Here is a 19,653-nt window from a genome sequence, read left to right as displayed (position 1 = left end):
ATTGTGCACAGATTTGAATGTGCAGAGCTTCCCTTTATTTTTTTCATTATCCTTTTGTGTCTCCAGCACCTCACTTAAAGGACAACTTTAGTTTTTTTCAGCAGATGAGCGGCTTTTTTCCCCAGCAGCTTGGAAAACGGCTGGTTAAAGAATGACCAAGAAATGTACGCGACCAGTCACGACCTAGTCGACTCCAGGGTTGCCAACTGCCAAGTCTGCTTATTTCCAGCAAAACTTTTTCCCCACAGTTGCTTGCCTCGTTTTTGGAGGTTGGCTTATTTCTGTCACGACAGTTGCCAACACTGGCAACAACCCAGAACATCCCATCGTCTGCACGGCATGGCTAGTCGAGCAGTTCTGATTGGCTGCCTCGTCTCCAGCCATGTTGCCTCAGAATTCTTTAGGGGCACTAATTTGAGCATAACCGTGGAGCGCAGCTAAAAAGTGGCATAACGTCAGCAGCAGACCCGGCCCGCAGATTTAATGGGTAACGGACAGTAACACATTTGAGTCTCAGTCACTGTACTCGCGGACCCCTACGCATACTACCGCGGACCCCCGCCGCCATGCGCCGAACTCCGCGGGGACCCCCAGCCTGTACCCCCACGCAGGCTACCGTGTGACTTCTTTATACCTGCCAAGCCTGTCAACACTACCGACACCCTTTGCATCGAATCTAACTGGGAAGTTTTGAGCTGTTACAATCATGACCGTTCTCGGTGCGCAACATAGACGACTCACTTGCTGTGCGCGCTGAGCGGCCGGGCTGCATATCCCAACCAGGCCAGGTTGTATAGAGCGTCGCAGTCCCGCCTCCTACCCTGGACCAGGAAATGAAACCCAATGCATTATTCTCATAGACATTTCTTAAAGTATTTATTTAAAGACGGTTACGCCGCGGACAAAGCCAACTCGAGTCGTGACAACTCATGACAACACAAACAATATTTTGGACCAAACAAATAATTAGAAAGAAGAAAAAAACGGCAGGTTACAACACTTTTTGTTGTTTTTCTTCTTTGTAATTATTTGTTTGGTCCAAAATATTGTTTGTGTTGTCATGAGTTGTCACGACTCGAGTTGGCTTTGTCCGCGGCGTAACCGTCTTTAATTAAATAAATACTTTAAGAAATGTCTATGAGAATAATGCATTGGGTTTCATTTCCTGGTCCAGGGTAGGAGGCGGGACTGCGACGCTCTATAGGGGGAGGGCATAGTGACGTGTTCGGTAGGATCTTGGCTTATTTGAAGGTTATGCTATTTTGTCAGATGACACCCAAATCAAAGAAACCATACAGCATGTATTTAATTATTTGATATCTCCGACAGTCAACGCACTGCAAGGCTACAATGGAAGCATAATTCTGACGGCCCGCGGTGGAATGGACAAGTTAGGGTAAAAACGGACGGGGCAGACCCATTACTGTTGTGGATCAAGGTTATGTTATTTTGTCATCTGACTCCCAAACCATACAGTGTTTATTTAATTTGATATCTACAATGGTATATGTCTCCACAGTGAGGCTGGAAAATAGCCTACAATATCTACAATGGTATGTCTCCACAGTGAGGCTGGACAATAGCCTACTAGCCTGGTAGGCATGAAAATGGCAACCAGAATAACCCATTCTGAGTGAAACTCCTCCCTATGCACTTGCCCTATACCCAGGCCCGTGCCATGGAATTCATAGTAGCCAATTTGAATGGAATCTGATCAAACTGACAGATACTGATACAGAACAATATATTGCTGTCAGGTGGAAACCTTTTATAACCAAAACCATTCCTTCACAAAATATATAATACAAAATTAATAAAATGGTAAAAAATAGCCTATCTACAAGCACACAATGCATCATATTCATATCTCGACACGTTAGGAGCTTGTAGATCTTCTATTTTTTACTGTGGACCACCACCGCCGCAAATACAAAGCTGCTGGTAATAATATTTTTTTTACATACATGTCCCATAGTTTACACTGTAAAATCCCCAGTGTTAATTTAACCTTTAGTCCATTTGCCTTGGATTATGTCTGACATTTTGGGGGACATAATTTATTGTCGGTATTATTGGAACAAATGCAGAATCCGATACGACAAAACAAAATGCTGTTATTAACAAAGTGACATACTCATTCTCTAGTATTTTGATTCAGATTGGCTGTAGAGCAATTACATTTTAAAGCTCCACTACTTTCCCTATTGTCCTTATCCATTTTACAAACGGCTGTGGCTTCACAATTGCAAACCTAGACAATCCGGCACACCTGTTTTTCCCTGTGGGTTTGACATAGTGATTGATCTTCTTGTGTCACACCTTGCCTCTTATTTGCGTCTTATAAAGACCTTGTTATAAATTATGTCAGACTGCTCTCCACAATCCTCTTGTCTAAAAGGTTGTCTGAGGTTGTCAAAGCTATGCTGCCTGGTCTGCTAGTTTCACACATTTGTGAATATAGTCTCATGTTTTGAATTTGAACTTCTTCTTTTTTTACCACTTGGGTTCAGTCTAGCTATGTAGGGAAATGTAACCCTAGAAAAATGTTGGAGATAACTAAGTTCACCCTTTACCCATAATATCAAGCACACTGAAGTTATTTTGCTCTTGTGTTATTCACGGACATTATAAAGTTTGTGGAACATATGCACTTGGAAAAGTCTGTACATCATATAGCTCATAAATCCCTAAGGCTGTAGACTGGGTTGTCACTAGCAGTATAACACGACAGCAAAGATGCCAACTATGCCTATGCCACCTGCAATATATTAGTCTAAAGCAAATGCAATTGTCAGTCTGTATTTGTACACATGCTGCTTGCTTGAGTGTGCACTTTCAGTTGGCTGAACTATTCCAAACTTGCGTGGGAGTCTGTTTATCTATCTGAGTCACCACCACATTCTCAACGTTGAAAGGTGGACAGGTGGTTTTATAGGTGAATTAGCTGTTTGGCCTGTCTGTTTGCTCTCACGCCTTGGTGAACTTACTGTCTTGAGCTGAAATTTAGGGAAAAGTAATAAGGAAAGAAAAACAACACATATTGACCATTTTTTACACTTCAGTATTTTTACACTGTGTTAGGGAACTCTGTAGTGTCTGAAAGATCCATACGCAGCCACAACAGCTTGGTATGGTATGGGGCAGTATCTCTCTCACAGACGAGAGAGAACTTGAAGTTGTCATCATTGGCAATCTCAATGCAGTTAGATATCGGGATGAGATTCTGGAGCCAATGGCGATCCCATATATTCAGAATCTGGGACCTAACACCATCCTCCAGGATGACAACGCTCGCCCCCACAGAGCCAGGATCATCACAGAGTAGCCTACAGTACCTCCAGAAATTGGGAGTGGAGAGGATGGAATGGCCTGCCGTGAGTCCAGACCTCAACCCATTTGAACATTTGTGGGATCAGCTTGGGCGTGCTGTACGTGCTAGAGTGACCAACAGAACCATGTTGGATGACTTGCAACAAAACCTGTTTGAGGAATGGGAAGCCATCCCACAGCAAAATGTGGCTAGGTTGGTGACCAGCATGGTGCTAAGCTGTTGCAGCTGCTTTTGGATCTTTCACCCGCTACTGAGTTCCTTAACACAGAGTGTAAAATTAATGTGTAAAAATGTCCAATATGTGTTTTTTTTCCTTATTACCGTGGAAGAGTGCAATCATCCAATCCACTAAGCAACTCAAAGCAAGGGTTGAATAGCAACCACTTGCCATTTTGGCAGGTGCTATCCATTCCACAAGTTTATAGTAGGGTCACAGACTAAGATTCTGTGACCATCCTCTGGGAAGGATGGTTTGATGATTGATTTGACCTCTATGGACCCTTTATAAAAGATTTAGCCCCCAGGTCCCTCGCAAAACTCCCGGCATTTTTTGCTAGAGGGCCAAATTCAAAATGGCGTCCGGCGCCATAGCCAAAAATGAACTTTTGATCTAGATGACCTGGAATCCTGTATGAAGACACTTTTCCATACAAGTCAACCATGAGGATTCCAAATCTGACACCATTTTAATCATAAGACCTTGTTTTGGCCCCGGACGGAATTCAAGATGGCCGCCATCCAGTAGAGTGAAAACATTACTTTTGTATAGGAAAGCAATCTATTTGGGGGTTGTAATTTTTATATATAGTATGCCATAGAGGAGGAGGAGGGTGGAGTCATCTGAATCTGATGACACATGTGTTTTGTGTCTGTAAAAATTACAGCCCCCAAATAGATTTGGAATCCTCATGGTTGACTTGTATGGAAAAGTGTCTTCATACATGATAACATTTCTATCATAAAAGTTTATACTAATCACCATTTCTGGGTTCATGAAATTTCCAGTAGACTAATACGCTCTTTGGTGCGTAGCCTTCGTCAGCGTTGGATACAATACCCTCTATTGTTTTATTAACGGCCCGCCCAACAGTATAGAATGTTTTTAACCTGGGCAATTCCCACAGTATAATTTTTCAGTGTTCCTTGTTCCTTGTAATTTATTTAGTTGTTTTGTTTTAGCTTCCTCGACTGGTTACTTGTTAATGTGAAAAAAGAATTTTTCAGTGTTCCTTGTTCCTTGTAATTTATTTTGTTGTTTTGTTTTAGCTTCCTCGACTGGTTACTTGTTAATGTGAAAAAAGGCTGAGTTACACTTTGTGTTCACAGCACACACCTGACAAAAGGGAATTGATATTAAATATTGATAGATGATAGTTAAATATAGAATGGTTTAAATGTGATGCATACATATGTACAGTTAAGTATGTGACTTTGTTATGGTCTAAAGGTACATTATGTCAGATGTAGTTGGCCCTTGGGCGATTTGATATTTTCTAATATGGCCCCCTTTGAAAAAAGTTTGGACCCGCCCAACAGTACATGACACATGATAAAAGTACATTAAACATGTTTATGATTACTTACTTATGTATTGTGACATGAATACAGTAAGGAGGAGGATGATGATGATGCACAGAGGAGGAGGGTGGAGTCATCTGAATCTGATGATTCAGAAACCAGTGACACAGAATGCTCTGACACATGTGTTTTGTGTCTGTAAAAATTACAGCCCCCAAATAGATTGCTTTCCTATTCAAAAGTAGTGTTTTCAATCTACTGGATGGCGGCCATCTTGAATTTCGGGGCCAAAACGAGGTCTTATGATTAAAATTGGGTCAGATTTGGAATCCTCATGGTTGACTTGTATGGAAAAGTGTCTTCATACATGATTCTAGGTCATCTAGATCAAAAGTTAATTTTTGGCTATGGCGCCAGACGCCATTTTGAATTTGGCCATCTAGCGAAAAATGCCGGGATTTTTGCGAGGGACCTGGGGGCTAAATCTTTTATAAAGGGTCCATAGAGGTCAAATCAATCATCAAACCATCCTTCCCAGAGGATGGTCACAGAATCTTAGTCTGTGACCCTACTATTAGCTGTGTTGCTCATTCCACGAATGCCTGATCCTTACAATCTATACCTCGTTATAAATGTCACTAATCAATGATTAAAATTATATAAAATACAATAACAATTGGTATTATTAAAGTGGAGAAATAATGGACCAAAATTAAGTTTCAGAACTTTTGTTTGACCATAATTATGCTCCTTGTGAACATGAGGAACCTGGTTTGAATCTGAACTCTATCTTGTCTCACACATCTCTCCAGCCCTTGGATTCCTCTTTCTCTAAACTGGCATATCAGAAATAAAGCATAAAAATGTGAAAGGAAATCTTAGTCTTTTTTTTTTAAATGATTGACCTTTACACAGAGTTAATTTTACAGGTTGGATTTGACTGTGTAGGCCAGTGCTGTAACTGATGTCCCAACAGTTTGTCTTGTTAGCTACATAATGTGTAATTAGCTTTGGGGTTAGCATGAGAAGTAGTCTCTCAAGACAGACTGTTGACTCGCGTCAACTTTCGAGGAACAACAGGGGTCGCTGTTTTCCCGTTATTTGCCGATGGGATTCTCAGGCATGAGAAGTAACAAGCAAAACAATTTCTATACTGTATTGACCTGGCTCTAGTAAAATTATTCCAAACTTTTCTCAAAATGGCTGTATTCTTCTACATTTCAGGCTCGAAATATACAAACGGGAGAGCTTGCTGCAGTGAAGATCATAAAGTTGGAGCCAGGTAAGTGTGATTTCATAAAACATGTATTGTCTCCACCAGGCCTATTATAGCGCCACCAAGAGCCACAACCTGACCTTGGCCTGGTGGAGACCTGTGCCTCGAGGGGCACTTTTTCTAGTTTTATCTCTGAGATGCTGATTTTGGATGGCTGTCGTGTTGTGGCAGGGTTAGGGTCTTATCCGTTTTAGAAAGTCCAGGTGTTGAAAAAGATTGGGAATGCACAAATGAGGAATAAAACTTGGAGAAATGTTTTTATACAGCAACGATACCAATCAGCCATGCAGTGCAGTTAGAATCTGACGTGTCTTATATATGGAGAACATTATGAAATAATATTAAAGAATTATGAGGGGGGAGGAGAACATTGTATGACTGTGCTCTCCTTGCAGTCTGGACTGATGACCCAGTGACAGCACAGCGTTGGTGTGATCCAGATTAGTGGGATTATCAGAGGGCTTTGTACCACTGACATGCAGAAAAGCCTGGCTGATTATCGGTCATTGGAGTAAACAATTCCCCTCCGTGTTTTCTCTTTCATTCACTGACCCCCATAATCACCTCATCAGCTCAAAACACTTGGAAGAAGTGTATAGAATCTATGCAATTTGCTTTGGCACATGGAGCACTGTCAACCCCAAATTATCAATTAACATGGGAATACAAAATACCCGCTGGCTGGTAAAGTCAAAACTGTCTGCCAAGTGTTACCCCCCCCCTCTCAGCGAACACCCACACACACACACACACACACACACACACACTGTTAATGGGGGTGGGGAGATGCACATTTTAGTTGTATAGCTTGTCTAAAGCTGGCTTTAACACTAGTCATCATACTCTCTGAGATCCAAAGAACCGCTAAAATGGGCAGGGGGGTGTGTGTGTGTGTGTGTGTGTGTGTGTTTGTGTGTGTGTGTGTGTGTGTGTGTGTGTGTGTGTGTGTCTTAGCTAGAAGTCAGAAGGAGCATTGCTGTGAGCTAGGGTTTGTCTCCCTGACTTTGGGAAAATCAATATGCTGTAACAAATTCCATGGCAGTAGCACTAGCACCTTTTTCTTTTGCGGCTTTCGCCTTTATTTTATATTTTTTTATAGAGGGACAGCTGACAGGAAATGGGGGAGAGAGATGGGGGGGGGAGTGAAATGCAGTAAAGGCCGTCGGGATCGGGAGTCGAACCCGCGGCACACTGCCAGACTCGGGCTACCGGCCAAGGTGCCTGGACCGCTGAGCCACGGCCCAGGCCAGCACCTAAGCTTTGTGCGTCGATTTGTGCTGCTGTAAAAATAAATCTGAGAGCTCGACAAATAGCAGTTGTGCATCGGACTCTGTCCATTGAACAGCATAGAGTGACAGGTGACTACTACATTAAGACTACTTGCATATGGCTGTGTGTGGCACAGTCCCAGGTATGGATTGGAGCAGAAGAGAGATAGTAAAGCTTTTGCTCTCAGAGTAGTCTTTTAAATATCCTAATGGAAATTATATGTTTATGATCTGTTTCTTCGCTGTTGTTTAAAACAAGTTTCGGTCAACAAGAGGGGAGTGAGAGAGGTGCATACTGCATACCAGCAGAAACATACATTTGATGAATTCATTGATTAAATACTTTATTAATAACAAGATTGTTAACAGTAAAGTAGTATAGTCAAAGGTTATGCTAAAAGGATAACACAAAAAGCCCCAGGGGCTTGTTTCCATTTTCATCCACAATAGATAGATTACACTTTTATTTGCTTATGAATAAGCCCAGTTGCAGTGTCAATCAACACAGGCCCCTTATATGTAAACCAAAACACAATTAATTAATATGTCTCATCTCTGTTGAGTCTGTTCCACATTGTCTCAACTCTGTTGAGCCTGTCCAACATTGACAGTGGTCGAAGGAGGACCTGTGACCTACCCTTGTGTGAATAGATTTTCTCGCTCTAATATATTGGCAATCTTAAGCCCAAACCAAGGGCTCTACAGAGGTCAACAGGAAAAAAGAAAAACTACTCAATCAACGAGACTAAGGGCAGTATTATGCGTGTCTTAAGTACCAGGTCATATTACTAAACTTAAGACCTGGAGGCGTGGTCAATGCTGTTTGGCCACTCAGAATAGCCAAATGGCATTGATCACGCCTCCAGGTCTTAAGTTAAGTAATATGACCTGGTACTTAAGACGCGCATAATACTGCCCTAGGAGTCCAAAAGTCCTGCTAGTGGCCCGTAGAGGTCATGTTGCTTGAGTCTAGTGCAAGGGTTCGCACACTTTTCAGGCCATGACCACCCGAAATTGTCATATTTGAACGGGGGACCCCCACCCTGACAAGCACTAGGCATTCAGTTTAACACTGGTTCCACAGATTTCTTTTTTGGAACTTGCCGAACTATGGCTATTTCAAGTTTCTTTTAAAGTAAATAAATTGTAACTTTACACATCTTTATACTGTATGTTGGTGAGCTACACCGTTGTGCAATCAAGTATAAATTAAGCAATAGACAAGTTTCATGCCAGTTTATTTAGATATCTGTTAAATTGGGAATTTTGGCCTAAAGCAGTGGTTTTCAACCAGTGGTCCAGGAACCACCAGTGGTCCTTGAGGGGGTTCCAGGAGGTCCCCAGCTAAATGATGGAGAGTTGGTCAACAAATGGACCCTTATAGATCTTTAATTCTTGAGTGTAAAATGAAACCAAATGGACCTTGGCGGTCCATTTGGTTTAATTTTACGCCCTCAAGAGTTAAATTATTGTTAAACATCTGCATTACTTAATTTACAAGAAATCTACACAATTAGAGAATGTAGAAGAATTGTTATTTTCAATGTTTGCCTGTTATCTCTCCTGAACATCAATACATCATGGTATTGGACAAAATCTTATCCAACGACAACAACAAAATGTTCTTTAGTTTTAACTTTTTGGTCTGAGAGGCCAAATTTCATCAAATGGTGGTCTGTGGTTCAAATGCAGAATAACTAATGGTCCTTGATGTGAAAAAGGTTGAAAACCACTGGCCTAAAGGATGGTGCAGACGAAAGGCCTTAGGGTCACCATCACTAGGGTTGCAACGGTAGCCGGTGTTAAATGGGGTGTGTGCTGTGTGGGCATACACCGACTACATTACTTGCACCCTAGTCTCACGAGACAGACTGTCGACTCCCTCAGTTTTCAAATGCTTTCACCATAGTGTCTGTGCAACAGAAGTGCCGAAAATGTGAAAACTACAGCGGCTGTCCACCTCCCAACTACTTCCATTTCACCTTTGTAGTTGTGTAATTTGTCGTATTACTCAAAGCCTCAAATATATATATATATATATATATATATATATATATATATCCTCCTAGGGACTTAGCAGAACTTGAAGTTATTATAATTTTTTATATTTTTCAATGTATTTTTATTGAGGCTCTGAAATTTCACAACTGTTCAATCGCAATTCAATGTATATAGAACCACACATTTTTCTTTTTTCAACACAACATAGGAAGTAGGAGTACCACAATACGGACATTACAATGCACAGACGAAAAAAGACAAAACGAGTACACCACAGTCTTGACATGATTGTACATTACAGGTCACCAGAGTTTGTTATTCCCTACCGTTCAATAAGGTACATTGAAGCACAGTCTAGAAGGGTCCACTGTATCTAAGACTGGTTCCCATACCTTCGTGAACCCTTACATGTTATCGCGGAGGAGATGAGTCAGTTTCTCCAGAGGAACCACAGTCATTACCTTCTTGTACCAATCATCCAGTGTAGGAACGTCTCTATGAATCCAAAGCTTGAGTATAGTCTCTCGCTATGTATAAAAGTATTCCAACCAATTTGGCGTCGTGTCTGGTCCTTGCACTGGATACCTTAGCTGCTAGTACACACTGGAGAGGTGACAAGTTTAAATTATATCCAATCAAGGTGTCCAGCTCATTCTTCACCTCATTCCAAAACACCTGTATCTTTGTACATTTCCAAAGCATATGTGCATATGTACCAACTTCTGTGTCACATTTAGGAGAGCTGAGACCAAGCTTGCTTCTCAGTAGAGGTGTATAATGGAGTCTGTGTAAAATTTTGAATTGTCTTTCTCTATCATTATTGCAACTCAAAATAGTAAGTGTATTTCCTATAATTGTTGTCCAAGTATTGTCTTCTATCTGACATTCCAAGTCAATCTGCCACTGCCTTCGAATATGATCAGTGGAGTGGTTTGAACTCAAAACATTCATACAGATAGGAAATAAATCTTTCTGGCACAGGTTGTGTAAGAATATTTTCTAGGAAGGATGTCCTAGGGGCTTGCATGTTCTTTGTTACATAATGAAGTTATTATTTTAATAACATGAATAATAATATTTTTGTGAATGTGAATCGTATGACAACTTCCGTTCATGGCTTCAGGAGGCGTAATTACAGAGCATTCCCAAGATTGTGGAATAGTTGTCTGTCTGGCTTGAAGTTGAGAAACTTATACTTGCACACATAACTAACAGACATTGTCATCCTTGGAGCATCACCATTAGCAGGGCTGAAATGGATATGGTGGTCATAGATACAGCTACCTAAATCAATATAGGCTACTTTAGCTTAGAACACTGGTTCTGAACCCTGGTCCTGCTCTCCATTCCCGAAGTACTACTGGTATTATTCCATGATGTAACTGGTGTAAATGCTCAAGAGACCTCCTTGTCATTCTGGCTATAATAAGAGGTTCAGTTTATGGCTAGGTTTTACCTGGAACGCCAGTTATTTAACTGCCTTGCCAGGTAGAAAACCAGCAGCACCAGGTGTCCCTGAGGAGTCTAAAATATCTCCTCAGGGACTAATCGCCCTATGTTGCACACTGCCTTACCCCTTATGCCTAAACATTTGGCATTTTTCATTTGGCATTTTGTACTGTTAAAAAAAAACAAAAAACAAGGGTTAAGGTCACGTGCAAGATAAGGCCCTAAGTTTGTACTACAGTCGCATCATGTAGCAACATTTAAGTGAACAAAAACAGACCCATTCTCAAGACTGTTTGGAGAAACCCAGTCTTAAGCATCCTGGTTTAACAGGACTCTAGTTGCTCATTTAAATGATCCTTGCAGGTAAACAGCGTTGTCCCAACCATGGGATCAAACCGGTTGGACCAGGATCAGTGACACTGGTATGAAGGCAGGTCAGAGAAAAGAGATAGGGAGTGGTTCAGCCCTCAGGCTGCAGTGGCTATTGGGCACAGAATAGGCACAAGTTTTATTTGTTTATCCATGGGAAAAACAAATAAAACATGTCTTCACTTAGTGATCTAATCACTGAAAGGAAGATGAATATTCAGGACCTTTGAGAGATTTCTACGGCCAAATATATACGGTACAGTATTTCATTTGACATGAAAATGTTTGAGAAGAGAACCACTGCTCTAGACTAGAGCCATCCACCTAGCACATGCAGTAGAACTGAATCCTATGGGAGGCCTTCCGCTACTCTGACTCAAAACATTTAAATTATAAAGGGAACCACTGCTTTTCTTTTTCAAGCTTCTGTGCAATTCTTCTGAAGAGAAAGCGTGTCATACTTTTTAACTGTCAACCTCAACGAAACACATATTTTTCAACATTGTTTATTTACGTTTGGAAATTACCTAAGTCCAGACCATTCCATCTTATTTCAACTTGCATAAGTTTAAGTGATTTATGATCAATAAAATTGGTTCCATTGCTGCAATGGGTTAAATGCTGCAGTGCCTCCACAATGAATTCAAATTACACACCTTGCATTTAATTAGAACACAGCTTGGTATTCAAAGAGCAAAGGGAAGTTGTTCTGAGTCTTAGAGGAAGTGGTTTTGCTTTGAGGCCTCGTTTTACCATGTGAAACTTGTGGGGACCCTGCCATATTTTTCAGCTTGTTTCTAAAACTGTGACTGAACTTGTCCTCCCAATAATTTTGTGGCTATTCATTGCATTTGCTGCATGACCGTGATGCAGTGAAAATGAATTGTATTGAACATCAGTATCTCTCAAAATGAAGAGGTTGAAAACTGTTAAACACAGTAATTACACAATACACAAACATGCAATAATATGTAATTATCACCAAATTGATGAGTACCCCACAAGTGTAATTTACTCATTTGCAATGGCCTTGTAATGCTTTGGAAAATTTGTGATTGTATGTGTCACATTGGCACACACTAAAAGTAGTTTTCTGTCAAAGGAATTAGATCCTTACCTTGAATGCATCAAATCATCTCGTATTATATTTGTAGATAATCAGTGGTTGTTTCAAATAGGTAATATAATATTCTTGGGCCCCCAGCTTTCATTTTAAAATTTCACACAGTTCTACAGCGCTAAGTTGGTTAACTTAAAGTAAAAAATGCTACACATTATTAGCCGGTGACTGCATCACTGCATCTGATGGCTAAGTTGTGTTGATATTTGTGGAAGCGCACTGGGTTGTTGTTTACTGGTCAGCCTGCATTGCGTGTCTTGGCATTCCACCCAGACTTTTATTCAGACCTCACGTGAGAGATCCGAACTCTCTCCCAGACAGGCTGGGAGCAGGGCTGCTTCACAGCATATTGTCTCACTGTGTTTGTACGTATATGCATGTGTTTTCAAAACAAGAGCCACTGTAACCCTCAAACTATTTCCATCCCTCATCTTTTTCCCTCAGCGACTTCAGTTCCAGGAAGGGAAAGGTCTACTCACAGCTGAGTTTGGAGGGATATGTCTCTGTACCCGGGTGTCACCTACTTGTATAGAAGTGCTTAATTAGGCTTCAGAGATCGTGCACTGATGCTCAGGGCAAGGAACTAGGTTTCTCTGTCTGAAGGCCACAGTAAACCTTTTAATCTGGCTATCTATTATGGATATATGAGAATATCCACAATTATAGAAACCAGTGATTTATGTTTCCTACTGTTCCTTTAAAGTTTAAAGGAACAGTTTAGGATAGCTTATTTTGGATCTTCACTCCCATCATTGTGGTCATTATTGCTGTTGGTAGCAAATTAATCCAACCACAGCAAATGTTTACCAGAATCCCCCCCTCCCAAGGCAATATATCCTGTTGTTTTTCTGTTAGAAGCCACGTCCCTCTGAGGACATGCATCAGAAGAGCTTGATGTTGATCCCCCCCCCACACACAGAATTTTAAGAGACGGCAGCCTCTGATAGATTATAACTTAACGTGTTGATGTGTTCCAGATCCTCGTATGACTGCACAATTGGGAGCAGCTGGCCTGATGCATATTTTTGTCTTCTAACTTCCTACCGATAGGATGTGTTAAAGCACTGTGTTTGACTGGAAAGCATGCCTGGATAATAGCCTAGAGAACGTAAACTTTGAATGTAGGAGTTGTTCCTTTTATTGTCGTTGGCAGTGTTCAAGATGTTTATTGTCACACAGATGCACAAGTACATGCATTGTGGAAAACCTAGGTTGGGTAACTTGGGTTCTAAAGTTGTAGCCCACTTTCTTTACAAATACATAATAATGAAATATTGAGCCCTATTATAGTCAGAAGGAAGTATTCGAATGCTATGGTCCTGTGGTTTTGAGTTTGGCAAAACTGAAGGGAAAGCTTAAGTGTTCTCTTAAACCCAAACTTGCAGGCCTAGCACAGCCTTTGTAACTAGCTAACAAAGTACCTTCTCTATAGTGACATTTCCAACTAGATAGGGAACATATATCCACAAATGAATGATTGCTTTAAAATGTGTGTTTATTCATTATGGAAAAAATGTTGCTACCTGAAATGGGGTCCTTGCGTGTGCAGGTTTAGAAAGTCTGGAAAAGTGTGAAATTATGAATTACTATTTCCCAGACATGGGAAAATATGGAAACTTTGGTGCAATTCTTGAAAACCTTTTATTGGTCATAGTAATACACGTAACACACATTAAAAGGTGACACAATGAATGAGTGCATGATACATTGCAGCAGTGCGGACTAGCCAACACAAATTTGGGACTACAGCCATTTAAGAGTAGTGCTGTATGTGATTACAATTGTCATCTCTACTGCTACTGCTTTCATCCATTTCTGACGATCTTGACATCATTTGTAATAACTGCCTGCTTTTGCAGCCACCTTTCAATCTGAGCAAAATGTCCAATTCAAGAAAAGGGGTTGCACTGTACAACTATTGCATTTAGTGAATTTATGCAATGGTTAAATTGTTTGAGTCGGACTTGGCACCCATGCTTGTTAATGATAGCCCTTGGAAAAAAGTTTGAAAATGGGTTGTTAACTTGTTTGTATTCAATCTTATGGCTCAAACACCCCAGATATAAAACCTGGATTGCTCCAGGCCTGACTCCCAGTGAAGCACTAGTGTTTTGCAAAATATGATCCCAAGAAACTGACATTGCCAGCAAGGGAGCTGCAGCATTGTTCAGTCATCTACAGGGCAAAACACCTGCAGGTGTCTCTCCCTGCCAGTGGTATGAGATCACCACCAGTTATCAAAAAGTCAAACTCACAAAAGAAATACACACTTGTCTTATAAGAAACAAATCATAATCTGTTTTGAAAAAGTATGGAATTTGTATTTGCGGAAAGGGCAAGCACCCTGTGAAATGGATCAATCCATATTTCAGAAAACACTGATTATGTAACTATTTTGTAAGCAAAGAGAGATGATTCATGACCTAAATTTGCTTTCAACTGAAGGTTGGAATCATGGAAAGCAATCTTTTTGCAAGAATGTCATCTTCTTCATATAAGGCTTTTACAAGAAAACCTCATTACTGTCATATATTTAAATTAACATTAGTGCTGATGCTGTCTGTCTCTCACTCTGTCCTTCCAGGGGATGACTTTTCCATCATACAGCAGGAAATCTTCATGGTGAAGGAATGCATGCACCAAAACATTGTGGCCTACTTTGGGAGCTACCTGTGGTAAGAGCCAGCACTGAATACCACCAACCCTTTGTCTGTCATTTGATATTTCCACATCACAAATTGTATTTTGTTTGCACAGTGATAACGGTAATAGAACTCTTATTCAAGAGACATTTTATATAGGACACTCAAAGTAAAAAAAGAAAATCATGTGCAACTACTGTATACATTTATTGTTATAGTGTACTATGCTCTATACTATATTGTAGACGTACTGTACTGTGCTCTGTACTGTACTTAGATTTTTGTTTTTTTGGAAAAAAAATCTTTGGGAAATAGCAGAGTTACCGTGTGGTGGTCCCCGTGGGGTCCCCGGAACATCCAGACCCTCAGGAACGTGCCCAGGGGGCAGGCCCGGTTCCGGCGAGCCTTCCGATGCCCGAAACGGATGCTGAGAAATGACAGTTACCGTGTTGCAGCTTACTGTGCTCGGACACAGGGACACGTATAGGGACACACATAGCTGCATAATGGAGCGGAGGCACCGCTCAAAAAGTGTCCTGGTCACCGCAAACACAAATAACTAAACAAAGAAAACAATATTAATTATTAATACTAATAATAATTATTATATGATATTTCATCCCACGGGAGAAATTCAGTTTTCAGCTTCACCCAGCTGAGTGCTTCTCAAAGGTGTGCAGGGGTTATGTGTCTTGCTCAGGGTCACCTCGACACATTGCCAGGGCCGGCGGGAATTGAACCTAGGACCTTTAGCCTCACAGGCGCCGGCGGGCTATAGTCTCTACCCATTTGGCTATGGCAGCCCAACCTCCATTCATTGCCAAGATTGTAAGATACTAGAAGCTTGTATGCCTGTGGAATTCTCACATCTAACACCACATGTCCTTGTTGTTTCTCTGTGAATATTGTGTGTCTGAGTGAGACACACACACAAAGCGTACATTTTGAACCCACAGAGCTTGGTTGAAAACGCAGAGGTAAAGGCAGTGACGTATTACGGCCACAAACTACAGGCGTGAATGGCACTTCCGCATACTGTATGTCACAGTGTATGACTTGGCCACCTGAACCCGCACACAAAGTTGTGCGCTCCATGGGCACAAATAATGGGCGAGGAATTCTCTCAAATGTAATAATAGATAAGAACCATTGCCTGCCTAACTGACATGACTTGAATTGGTCACACCAGTGAGTTAGTGTGCCCACGCATGTGAAAGTGACCACAGTAAAAGTAGTTCTAGACAGACTGGTGCTGCTGACTAGGCTGGCGAAGCCTGTTGGTACCAGGATTCAGCACTCAGGTTTTAGTAGAGGTTCCTCTTGACTGGAACCTGGAGAGGAAGTAGGGTCGGTACGCCCACCCTTCCCCAATGACTTCCAGCAGGTTTAACTGGAATACGAGTCTCTGATCTGCTTTATACGGCCATTAGTCAGGAGAGGGGCTCGTCTTATCGCAGCAGCAGGTCCTGTACAGTCTACTGAATACACAAGACATAAAATGCTACTTAAATCATGGTGGTTATAGCACAAACCAAACCGCCATGCAGCAGTGAAAAAAACACAACCAAAAGAGGCAAAAATCCTTTTACGTGGGGAATTTCCAGAGATGCTTGCAGACTTGTTTCCTGACTATTTTGTATTAAATTGCTTGCACGTGTAGCTAAAAGGTGACAAGCAGACATAGATCTCATTCAATATCTTACTAAAGCCATTTGAATGTGATCAAGGGAACGGTAATTCTTTAAGTCATGTAGTAAATCAAGAAACCTGTCTGTAGATGCTATAGATATCATTTCCCACATATGTTGTTACTAATGAAACTACTTCACTGTACAACTGTAAATAATCTGTTTGGCACAATGACCTAACTGTCTCACCTTTTGTTCTTCTGTCAGTCGAGAGAAGCTGTGGATATGCATGGAGTATTGTGGTGGAGGATCCCTGCAGGATATCTATCATGGTGAGATATTACAGAACTTATTTCATCATTATTATGCAGTTTCACCATTTAGTATTACATCCAGTGTTAAATACCTCACTTATGTTACTGCACTGCTGCCAAGTCTACAGGACTAATGTTAGCTTTGACCAAAAAATCGGAGAAAGTGTATTTTGTGTGTTACAGTTACTGGGCCGCTGTCAGAGCTTCAGATTGCCTATATGTGCAGAGAGACCATACAGGTAATTCCACTTATGTTATTCTTGGAAACATACCAAAGCTGAATTTAAGTTGATCTGTAACGTGCCAATCATTTCCTCATCAGGGCTTGGGATATCTACACACTAAGGGCAAGATGCACCGTGACATCAAGGTACTACACCTTTTCAAGTTGTATTTTATTATTTATTCAATGTGTATTTATCCCCGGTTCATTTTGATGAGAAAAAAATAACCTCACAAGGGAGACCTGGCCAAGACCGCAGCAGAACATTCAGTTCCTGACGGAACAATAAAATACATTTCATGAGTAATAGATGGTTTGAGAGAGCAAGAGATAAAGAGAAATAACTTTTCGGGGCTGGAGGAACAGTAAGCTCAGTCGTTGCACAATCAATGTCACCATAAATATCAGTTGGCCCATCATAAAACCAGCCGAGGCGCCTGTATTTTGGCTTGTGCAGCATGACCGAAAAGGTGTGAACTGAAGTGACTGGAAAGGGGTCAAGGGGGGACAAGATTGCATGGGTACATGTGACCATTGCCGTCACCAGGCAGTTTAGATGCTGGAGCAGAATGTCAGATGGCGTCTGCCTGGTGCTGTTCACACAGCCCCTAGTCTCTGTCTCTGGTGTTATCGCAGTAGGTCAGGGCTGGGCCTATTATCTCTGCTCAGCTCTACGCAGAGAGCTCTTCCTGTTTCCTCTGCTCTCACTGCAGGATGCCAGCAGAGTGTCAGTCAGAGCCAACAGAAACACTCGGTAAGTCCTATGCTCACTTAGGGCAGTGATACACTGGGGAAAGTGTTTTTGGGCAACTGTGATAATTAAGATCACCTCAACGATGTGTTGCCCATCTTCATGGCCTCTAATGTTAGTTCATTACTGGGAATGTAGGAAGTGTCGTTGACACTGTTGGCCGACAAATATTTGAAAAAGACAAATGTGTCGTCGGACAGTGTCTTGTCCCTTTCACAGTTTAAGTCCTAGATGCACTTAATTTGTTATCTTAAAATGTAATTGGTGTGTGGACCAAGCTGTTTCATGGAAATGGGAACCCTTAACCTAAAATTAACCTTAAAAAAAGGCTACAATCTATTGATTTTATGTCGACAAAAACAATGTCCGAAGTCGAACTACAATACAGATGGCCACACATCTAATTGATTGATTGATTGAAATATTTATTAACAGTTTGCAGAATTACAGTACATTTCAAGCACAAACTCAATACAAAGACTGTTAACTGTGAGTGGACAACCCAATTAAGCATTACACTTGTTTACAAGAGGGTCCACCTTGTTCAATTCATCAAATTCAGATTTTACGGAGGCCAGTTTCGAATTGCAGCCATCCAGGTGCCCTTTGAGAGCAGTTTTGAAGGAGTCATGGGATTCGCATGTCTTAATGACTGTTGGTAGGGCGTTCCACATTTTGGTGGGATAGGAGCGAAAATAATTTAGTCCCTTGTTTGTGCCGAATCTGGGTTGTACATGGTTCGTTGCACTTCCTCTGGTGTTATGGGTGTGGACTTCGTTAACATTAAGGAAGTATCTAGACAGGTACATGGGTATCTTGGTGGTGTATCTTTTTTGATTACGTTGGTGGCCATTTTATCACCGGAAAGATTAGCCTCCAGGATGGAACCTAGGTAGGTCATTTCATCTTTACGTGTGATAACATTGTCACCCACTCTAACCAAGAAGCCATTTGCCTTGCTGAGATTACTATTAGATCCGAAGAGAATGGATTCAGTTTTTCCCAGGTGTAAAGATAGTTTATCAGTGAGCCAGGTGCAGATTCTACCGAGTTCAGAGCTGAGGGCCTTTTCAACCTGCAGTTTGTTCCTGTCCGAGACTAGCAGTGCAGAGTCATCTGCGAACAGGAACAAGTTGCAGTCACAAGCTGATGTCATGTCGTTTACATATATTAGGAACAGTAAAGGCCCTAGTAAAGGCCCAATATAAATTGACTGCTACAATAACCTTAAACCATTTTGGGCGAGAACCCCTTTTGGTGTTTTAAGCATTGTTATAATTTAGCTATTGAAAAATAGCAGATCTACAAGCTCATAGCGCGCCACCGAGTGGCGCGCTACGAGCTTGTAGGTCTGCTATTTTTGAAAAATCGTGAAAATTAAAAATAAAAACTTTTTCTTTTTTTAAAATAATTTGGGGACCCCCTAAAATAATTTGGCGACCCCCCCCCGAGGGGTCGCGACCCACGGGTTGAGAACCCCTGTCCTACCTGACACTGAGTAGTGAGACCACCTCTAACCACTGCAGATATACTAGCTATTATAACTACAGTCTGGAACTTTCATGCCCTATCTGGTATTTTAAATGGTCAAGAGGTGCATGCAAATTTCAACGGGTGCAGGATCCAAACAAGTAACTAAGAAAGGAAAGAGGAGATCCGCACACTGTTTTTAAAGCTCCCAATTTTTTTATTGACAACAGAGCGGAAAACAATTCAACCTGGTATTTGAACCAGGTCTCCCGTGTGAGAGACCTATCATCTAC

General features: G+C 41.3%; 1 protein-coding gene across 10 annotated transcripts in view; it reads left to right on the top strand.

Annotated features, from left to right (window-relative positions):
• map4k5 (mitogen-activated protein kinase kinase kinase kinase 5) overlaps positions 1-19,653 on the top strand; it is a 64,096-nt gene that overhangs the window by 2,153 nt on the left and 42,290 nt on the right. For all 10 annotated transcript variants that reach the window (XM_079527674.1, XM_079527672.1, XM_079527678.1 and 7 more), the window contains exons 3-7: positions 6,074-6,131; positions 14,917-15,007; positions 16,870-16,934; positions 17,100-17,155; positions 17,239-17,286. In XM_079527674.1, coding sequence (XP_079383800.1) covers positions 6,074-6,131; positions 14,917-15,007; positions 16,870-16,934; positions 17,100-17,155; positions 17,239-17,286 — 318 coding nt within the window. The remainder of the gene's footprint in view (positions 1-6,073; positions 6,132-14,916; positions 15,008-16,869; positions 16,935-17,099; positions 17,156-17,238; positions 17,287-19,653) is intronic.

This window comes from Electrona antarctica (assembly GCF_951216825.1).
Source record: "Electrona antarctica genome assembly, chromosome: 18".
NCBI classification, from domain to species: Eukaryota; Metazoa; Chordata; class Actinopteri; order Myctophiformes; family Myctophidae; genus Electrona; species Electrona antarctica.
This window is presented reverse-complemented; position numbering and strand designations above follow the sequence as displayed.